Genomic DNA, 9,458 nt, shown 5'->3' with positions numbered 1-9,458 from the left:
CCATGTGCTGAATGAATTGGTCCCCTACACGGGCGAATCCTGAGACCTGGTATCCGGAAGTGGCCTGGAAGAAGATGCCAGCGGCTGGTGAGGGATGTAACTGCTGAGTGCTGGAGGTACACTACGGGGAGGAGGATGATGTGAAGGGGACAGATGACACTGCTTTCAGGGGGCAGGGGACACTACAATGGAGGAGGGGGGGGGGGGAGTGATGTGAAGGGGGGCAGAGGACACTGCTTTGGTGGGGGGATTATAGTGGACACTACAGTGTAAAGGGGACCGATGACACTGCTATGGGGGGGGGGGGGGCAGAGGACACTGCAATGGAGTGGGGGGGGGGCAGAGGACACTACAACTTGGGAGGGGGGGCTATGTTAAGCGGGACAGAAGACACTGCTTCGGGTGGGGGTGGGGGGGAATGATGTGAAGGTGACAGGTGGCACTGCTTTCGGGGGGCACATGACACTGCTATGCATAGGGGGGGACAAAGGTAACTATAATGGGGGCAGAGTGATATGAAGGGGGCAGAGGACATTCCTTTGGGGGGAGGCAGAGGACACTACAAATGGGGGTGGGGGGGGGGGAGTGATGTGAAGGGGGTCAGATGACACTATTTTGGGGGGTACAGGACACTACTGTGGTGGATGGAGGAGGCCAGAGGACACTGCTTTGGGGGGGTGGAGGACACTGCTATGGGGGGCACAGGAAGCTACAGTGGGGAGGGGGCACTGCTACGGGGTGGGGGCGTGACGAGAATGGGGGCAGAAGACACTACTGTGGACAAAGGGGGGCAGGGGACACTACTGTTGAGGGAGGAGAAAATGCTATTGGGGGGGGGGACAGAGGGACAGGGGACACTAATGGGGGGGGGGGGCAGAGGGACAGGGGACACTACTGTGGGGGGAAACTGCTATGGGGGGACACTAGTGTGTGTGTGTGTGTGTGTAGGGGGCAAAGAACACTACTGTGTGGGGCAGGGGAAACTGCTTTGGAAAGGGAGGGAGTGGGAGAGGACATTACTGGCGGGGGGGGTTATACTGTTTGTGTGAGGGGGTGACAAATAAACTGCTATAAGGACGAAGAGGACACTGTTGGGGGGGGGGGGACATTACTGGGGGGCAACAGGCGCTGAAGTCACTGTGTGTGTGTGTGTGTGTGTGTGTGTGTGGCGATGACAAAGGACAATAGTGTGTGTGTGTGTTAGGGGGGTTGGTGGTGTGCAGGGGACATTACTTTGGGGGGGGGGGGGACACACCTCTGGTTTCAGTCTGAGGATGTGATGCATGGAAGCCGGTCCATGCCGGTGTGGTCAGTTTTCATATCTAGGATTGGTGGTAGAAGACACAGTGAGCCGGTACCTCCCGTAGTCAGCAGCGGCTTTCTCCCAGAGGGTATTGAGGATCGTGGTCCCCAGCCCTGGGTAGTGTAGGGATTCGAGGGGAGCGAGTGGTCACATGACCACCAATAGAAGATCTAGAATACGGTATTTATAAGGCATGTTTGGTTGGAAGTGTGAATGTTCCTATTCTGTAGTATATATTATGATATGACTGTAATGAGCCTCATTGTCACATTCCGTACTTTCTTTTATTTCCACAGCGGTAAATGAGGGAAGATCTGTTAACCATTGCCTGAAGTTGATGCACATAAACGCCACGGCGCAGCTGGAGAGCCCGGATTATCGGGGCCCGCTGCTTCCCGACGATGTCCTGCAAACCCTGCAGAGCCGGACCCAGCCCACGAAGGCCCGCGCCTTGCAGAGCGCCGTCATAGAGACGCTGAACAAAGTCTTTCCGGACGCCGGGACCTGCAACTACAGCGTGGTCCACCGTCTACGGCTGGAGCTTAGGTGAGGAGGGGGGGGGGGTGGCTTTGCTTATACAATGAGGTTTGTTGACAGGAGGATTGTATGTCATTATTAGGGTCAAAATACGTTGATTTTTGAATAGACCTGTTAATAAACACATTCTGCAGCCTCGTCATATTCAGCCCCGCCCACTCCTGGCGGCCGCTGGCCAATGGGCTGCTACAGAGTCCTGTAGCTCATGGGCCTCGTTTTCTCTACGTAGAATGTGAGGATAAAATTGTGCTACAGACATTGGACCCCAAAATAATAGTTTTTTTAATTTTTTATTTTAGACCTTCATACATGATCTTTGCTTAATTTTCTAGTTCATTTCTCCTTTATTTTATCTACACATTTATGTATATGACTCCCCTTTAGTCGTCATTCTTGTGTATATCTTTATATGTTTTGTAATTTTTACTTCTTTACGTTCTGTATAACATAATGTTTTTTCCCCGGTATTCTTGCCATCCGGGACATTTCTGACACTTCTGACATGTAAAAAATCTACCTTTTTTTCTTTTTAGCGGAGACCCTATAGAATAAAATGGTGGATGTTGAAATTTTTATGTCACACGGTATTTGCACAACAGATCACCGTTTGCATATGCTTTCGCGCGTAAGCACGGTGGGACGGGGGTGTTTTTAATTATTTCTTTTTTTTTAATATCTATTTTATACACTCCCCCCCCCCCCCCCCCTTTTTTTTTTTTTTTTTTTTTTTTTTTTTGTACTAACTTTATTGCTATCACGATGCGATGAACAACATCCCCTGTGACAGCACGGGCCATGACAGGTCCTCTTTATGGAGAGATCTGGGTTCTATTAGACCCCAAACCTCTGCTCTGGTCTCACACGTAGCAGATCCGACACAGATCGCTCTGATCAGCTGCTTTCCTGGCCGCTGATGGCCAGGTAAATAAAGTGGCTGGAACCGGAAGTGACAAACTGCTCGTCGCTCCCGGTTTCCAAGGTTACAGAGAGAAGGAACAACGTCAGTTCCTCTTTCTGTACTGGGCTGCCATCGCCGCCGGCCGCATTGCTCCTGGGCACCGCCATGGGACAGGAGAGCCTAGCGGAGGTGGGTGGGAGCCCCTTCCGCCACCCACAAAAGTGATTGAGTGGCTAATTAGCCACTCGGATCACTTCTGCAAAAAAAAAAAAAGAAAAAAGAGAGAATCGCCAGCTGAAAAGATCGATATTGGGATGATGCCTGTAGGTGCAGGCATCATCCCAATATAATGACTGAAACCCGAGGATGTCCATGTAAGTACCTTGGGTGTCAAGTGGTTTAAACTAATAAAAATTATTAAATTTTATATATATATATCTCTGGCCATGAGGGGGGGGGGGGGGTAAAATCTCCTGGAGATCAAGTGGTTAAGGCCTACAATATCGGCACATGTTACATCTAAGGAAAGGCGATGGACTCAGGTCATACGTGGCCTCTGTGCTGCCATGTCCTACTGAAGCCAATAGGATTTTGCAGACCTGCGTTGGATAGGTTTCCAAATACAGGAATCCACCGGTGGCTTTATTTGAGGTCAGCCGTGTGCATGGGGGTCTCCTCCCCACCCAAAAATTTCCGTTGTCCTCAGTTTTGCCTAGAAACTTCTGTTGATCGCTGTGCTCTGTTCTCTTCTATGAATATTTCTTTAGTGGCATTAATCCTGTTTATTTCCTCCTTTTTGTTTAGACGGCCAGGTTGTCCTAGATTCTGACCTTAAAGCCTTAGCCCTGAAGGATTCCGAGGACCCCCACGATCCGCAGTCTGGAGGGACCCAACCCCTGCCGGAGGGGGCGAGGAGGTGAGGAACAAAATCGGCACTAATGAGCCCTCATTTGGTTGCATCCGAGGAAAGCTTGACACAACCAGCCAATCAATAATGATGCTTGAGGCTTCGTTCACCTGGTGGCAACTTGGTAGATTCTTGCCGGCAGGTTCTGAATGCTGCCCACACTGCATGCAACCAGCATTTGTACTCTGTACAGTTCAATGGCCGGTGCCTCCATTGTCCATATGTAACTGTTCACCTGAGAGGTTGCAAGCAAATGGAACCTCCAACTGACCCTGGACGCAACCGATGTTCTGGTCATCACCCAAACTTGGCCACAGCTAATTGGCTAGTTTGTATGCTACCATAGCACAGAGCGTGGTTGCATCCAGAGGCGCCATTGAGCAACCAGCCATCCACGCCCACCCGTGTGAATGTAGCCTTCACACCTTCCAGCCGGGTGGGATGTTTCTCCTGAGTGGAGATCATATGAGGTCCTCTCAGAAGGCGATACGGCGCGATCTGTCACCGCCTGTGTCCACCAGACACAGACTGATCACTACACCGGCCCGTGTCATGTGATTGCTGTGACCAATCACAGCAGATCACATGACCATTGTAAGCAATGGATGGTTTCCTTTCACGCCAGCTGTTGTGTGCAATTGTGTTGCAAGCTGTGATTGGTCACAGTGATCACATGGTACAGACAGGAAAAATCACAGCATATCACCTGACAATTAAAAACAGTGGATGGTTTCCTTTCATGCCATCCATTGTGTGCAATTGTGTTGCTAGCTGTGATTGGTCACAGTGATCACATGGTACAGACAGGGGCAATCACAGCAGATCACATGACAATTGTAAACAATGGATGGTTTCCTTTCATGCCATCCATTGTGTACAATTGTGTTGCTAGCTGTGATTGGTCACTGTAATCACATGGTACAGACAGGCAAATCACAGCATATCACATGACAATTGTAATCAATGGATGGTTTCCTTTCATGCCATCCATTGTGTACAGTTGTGTTGCTAGCTGTGATTGGTCACTGTAATCACATGGTACGGACAGGGACAATCACAGCCCATCTGTATCATGTGCATCGCTTTGGCCAATCTCAGCTAATCGCAACAAAACACACCGAATGAACCAGTTTCATGAAGTAAAAATGGTTGCTTATACTAATAAAATTCATTGGTATAATGGGTGCTCAACCTGTGGCCCTTTAGCTGCTGCAGAACTACAACTCCCATCATGCCTCTGCCTTTGGAAGTCAGGCTTGTAACGGTCAGCAGCCTTGCAATGTCTCATGGGACTTGTAGTCCCACAAACAGCTGGAGGGCCACAGGCTGAGCACCCATAGCAATCATAATGTGTAAGAGAAAAACAAAAATCTTGGTCACTTCCCGAGACCATAGTACCACTGTACTACTAACACACTATTGCTCTGGTCACAGCGTGTAAAAAAAAAAAAAAAAAAATAAAGTACAAAAAAAAAAAAGGAATAAAAAAAAAATTGGAAACAAAAATATAGCTATATATTTTTACATACTTTCACGCCAGTATCCCTGATCACTGCCACACCTTTCATATGAAAACGCTCTACTGCATTGGTGACCCTATGTAAGGAATAAAAAAAAAAAAAATTGTGAAGAGAAAAAAAGTTTTTTTAATTTCTTTTATTTTCAAAAAATGTATCTTTTTTTTTAACATACCAGTCGGTGTCCTCGATCACCACTATGATGTCAGTCATATGATGACTCTGTACTGCACTAGTGACCATATGTAAAAAATGTGAAAGAAAAACATTTTATTCAATTTCTTCATTTTCAAAAAAAAAGTGACAAAAAATTACAACTTTAAAAAACTTGCCATGCCTCTTACTAAATACCTTGGACTGTCTACTATTTTTTTTTTTTTTGGGTTAGCAAAAGATAAAAAACCCCAGTGGTGATTAAATTAAATACCACAAAAAGAAAACTCTGATGGGAGGGGCCGGCAGGGTGCTGTAGGTCTCTATACAATGCAGGCAGATCACGTGCTGGTGGGAGGGGCCTGGCAGGGGGGCTGTACATAGCTTTTTGAAAACATCCTATCACCCGGCCTCAGTACTCCTCTCAAATGATCAGTTTCACTTTGTGACGCGGATTCTGTTTCTCTTCTCAGGTTTGCCATTGTGAGTCGGGATTTCTCACACTTCACCTTCCGTGGAAAGGACGTGCTGGGGCGATACGCCATGAACCGGCGGCATCTGCGGGCAGCTGGATTCCTAGTGGTGGAGGTAAGTCTGGGGTTTGGAGGCTGTTGAAAACTACCTGAATGTTATGTGATCCTCATTATTAAAGCCAAACCCTGGGAATCTGTAAGAACACCGGCCTGCAGTGCAGGGGTTACCTGTGGGTAGAGAAATAAGCACAATACTCGCCTATTTCCCCTCCCCTCCAGGAGCTGGCACCCTACTCTTCTCCCCTCCAGCAGTTGGCGCCCTTCTCCCCTCCCCTCCAGCAGCTGGCGCCCTTCTCCCCTCCCCTCCAGCAGCTGGCGCCCTTCTCCCCTCCCCTCCAGCAGCTGGCGCCCTTCTCCCCTCCCTCCCCTCCAGCAGCTGGCGCCCTTCTCCCCCCCTCCCCTCCAGCAGCTGGCGCCCTTCTCCCCCCCCTCCCCTCCAGCAGCTGGCGCCCTTCTCCCCCCCCTCCCCTCCAGCAGCTGGTGCCCTTCTCCCCCCCCCCTCCCCTCCAGCAGCTGGCGCCCTTCTCCCCCCCCCTCCCCTCCAGCAGCTGGCGCCCTTCTCCCCCCCCCTCCCCTCCAGCAGCTGGCGCCCTTCTCCCCCCCCTCCCCTCCAGCAGCTGGCGCCCTTCTCCCCCCCCTCCCCTCCAGCAGCTGGCGCCCTTCTCCCCCCCCTCCCCTCCAGCAGCTGGCGCCCTTCTCCCCCCCCTCCCCTCCAGCAGCTGGCGCCCTTCTCCCCTCCCTCCCCTCCAGCAGCTGGCGCCCTTCTCCCCTCCCTACCCTCCAGCAGCTGGCGCCCTTCTCCCCTCCCTCCCCTCCAGCAGCTGGCGCCCTTCTCCCCTCCCCTCCCCTCCAGCAGCTGGCGCCCTTCTCCCCTCCCCTCCCCTCCAGCAGCTGGCGCCCTTCTCCCCTCCCCTCCCCTCCAGCAGCTGGCGCCCTTCTCCCCTCCCCTCCAGCAGCTGGCGCCCTTCTCCCCTCCCCTCCAGCAGCTGGCGCCCTTCTCCCCTCCCCTCCCCTCCAGCAGCTGGCGCCCTTCTCCCCTCCCCTCCAGCAGCTGGCGCCCTTCTCCCCTCCCCTCCAGCAGCTGGCGTCCTTCTCCCCCCCCCTCCCCTCCAGCAGCTGGCGCCCTTCTCCCCCCCACTCCCCTCCAGCAGCTGGCGCTCTTCTCCCCCCCACTCCCCTCCAGCAGCTGGCGCTCTTCTCCCCCCCACTCCCCTCCAGCAGCTGGCGCTCTTCTCCCCCCCCCCTCCCCTCCAGCAGCTGGCGCTCTTCTCCCCCCCCCCTCCCCTCCAGCAGCTGGCGCTCTTCTCCCCCCCCTCCCCTCCAGCAGCTGGCGTTCTTCTCCCCCCCCCCCCCCTCCAGCAGCTGGCGCTCTCCCCCCCCCCCTCCCCTCCAGCAGCTGGCGCTCTTCTCCCCCCCCCTCCCCTCCAGCAGCTGGCGCTCTTCTCCCCCCCCTCCCCTCCAGCAGCTGGCGCTCTTCCCCCCCCCCCCCTCCCCTCCAGCAGCTGGCGCTCTTCCCCCCCCCCCTCCCCTCCAGCAGCTGGCGCTCTTCTCCCCCCCCCCCTCCCCTCCAGCAGCTGGCGCTCTACCTGGGGCCCTCCAGCTGTTGTGGAACTACATTTCCCATGAGGCATTGCAAGGCTGGCAGTTACTATTACTCCCAGAGGCATGATGGGACTTGTAGTTCTGCAACAGCTGGAGGGTCCCAGGTTGCCCACCCCTGCTCTGTAGGGTCCAGGTATGGCCTCATGCTACCAGTAGTGACACTGATCCTAGCCAAATGCAAAACTAGTGAAAAGCAGTCAGAAAAGATGAGTATGGAAAAAAATGTCAGTGGCCTCCACCTGTAAAACCATTCCTGTTTCGGAGGTCGTCTCATTGTTGCCCATCTAGTGGACCTGTTGTTGATTTCATTAACGCCAAAGCAGCTGAAACTGATCAACAACCCCCCTCTGATACTTACCTGACCAGATCAATATCCCAGGAGTTTCATTGACCTGATTTTATACTCTGATTAAAAAGTGAGAGAATGTGTAATAAATTTGTATCAACAAAGAGCGATACTCTTATTTTGTGTGATCCTTGTACCCTCTGAAGTCCTTTTTATTTGTGCTCTATTTGTTCTTTTATTCCATCTATAACCGTACAGTGATCTGTAGATATAGATTTCAGTTGGGGTTTCCTGAGATCTAGGTAGGGGTTCCTCTGGGGTGGGGGGAAGGTTGGGAAAGGCTTCATTAGACCCGATCTCCGTCTCTGACCGTTTTCCCGTCCTCCCTGGCAGGTGCCTTATTACGATTGGCAGGAATTAAAGTCGGAGTGGGAGAAGCAAAGTTTCCTGAAGGATCAGATTAAGAAGGTGATGGCGGAAGACATGGCGCAGTGAGGAAGCCCAACCAGACCAAGACCGACGTGTATATATGTATCTTTATTCCCCCTTGCTGCCAGGTGTCTGGCTCCGAGGGGGCGGGGTGGGGGGGGGTTTGAGGCCGGATCTATATTTTAAGACTATCTGTATTTTATTTTGAAATGAGTGCAATGGAAGAAAAAAACGATAAAGACCGATGTAAAGACTGATTTTGTGTTTGTGTTTTTTTTTTTTTTTAACATCCTAAACTATGGATCTGATAATAAAACGTATCTGTATTGGAAAGCCGGATTAGGTTTTGGGAAGGTCGAACCTTCTTCTGATTTATAGATAATCGGGGTCTGTCACAGAGGACACCAGAGAACTTCCCCTTTAAATTAAGAATGGCAAATAAAAAGAATATATATAGCGTACAGTGGGGGGGGAATATTTGACCCCCTGCTGATTTTCTACGTTTGCCCACTGACAAAGAAACGATCGGTCTATAATTTTTATGGTCGGTTTATTTTAAGAGTGAGAGACAGAATGACAACAAAAATATTCAGAAACATTATAAATTTGCATTTTAATGAGTGAAATAAGTATGTGATCCCCTATCAATCAGCAATATTTCTGGCTCCCAGGTGTTTCTTCTCTATACAGGGTAACAAGCTGAGATTAGGAGCACTCTCTTAAAGGGAGTGCTTCTAATCTCAGCTTGTTACCTGTATAAAAGACACCTGTCCACAGAAGCAATCAGATTCCAACCTCTCCACCATGGCCAAGACCAAAGAGCTGTCCAAGGATATCAGGGACAAGATTGTAGACCTACACAAGGCTGGAATGGGCTACAAGACCATCGCCAAGCAGCTTGGTGAGAGGGTGACAACAGTTGGTGCGATTATTCGCAAATGGAAGAAACACAAAATAACGGTCACTCTCCCTCGGTTTGGGTCTCCATGAAAGGTCTCACCTCGTGGAGTTTCAATGATCATGGAGAACGGTGAGGAATCAGCCCAGAACTACACGGAAGAATCTTGTCAATGATCTCAGCTGGGACCATAGTCACCAAGAAAACAATTGGTAACACACTACACCGTGAAGGACTGAAATCCTGCAGCCCCCGCAAGGCCCCCCTGCTCAAGAAAGCCCATGTACAGGTCCGTCTGAAGATTGCTAATGAACATCTGAATGATTCAGGGGAGAACTGGGGGGAAGTGTTGTGGTCAGATGAGACCAAATCGAGCTCTTTGGCATCAACTCAAC

General features: G+C 51.1%; 1 protein-coding gene and 1 non-coding gene across 2 annotated transcripts in view; both read left to right on the top strand.

The window, feature by feature from the left end:
* Positions 1-5,903, top strand: part of LOC141145626 (FAST kinase domain-containing protein 4-like) — a gene marked incomplete in the record, with an annotated part of 9,011 nt that extends 3,108 nt beyond the window's left edge. Inside the window, 3 exon segments of the mRNA XM_073632455.1 lie at positions 1,600-1,849; positions 3,543-3,654; positions 5,789-5,903. Of these exon segments, the coding sequence (XP_073488556.1) occupies positions 1,600-1,849; positions 3,543-3,567 (275 nt within the window).
* On the top strand, positions 1,970-2,101 carry LOC141146535 (small nucleolar RNA SNORA5). The gene has a single exon (XR_012244928.1). It is a non-coding gene; the product is annotated as a small nucleolar RNA SNORA5 (small nucleolar RNA).
* Positions 5,904-9,458: the final 3,555 nt, after the last annotated feature.

Source organism: Aquarana catesbeiana, linkage group LG05 (assembly GCF_042186555.1).
Source record: "Aquarana catesbeiana isolate 2022-GZ linkage group LG05, ASM4218655v1, whole genome shotgun sequence".
In the NCBI taxonomy this organism is placed as follows: Eukaryota; Metazoa; Chordata; class Amphibia; order Anura; family Ranidae; genus Aquarana; species Aquarana catesbeiana.
The sequence above is the reverse complement of the archived record's forward strand: the minus strand, read 5'-3'. Positions and strand labels throughout refer to the sequence as shown.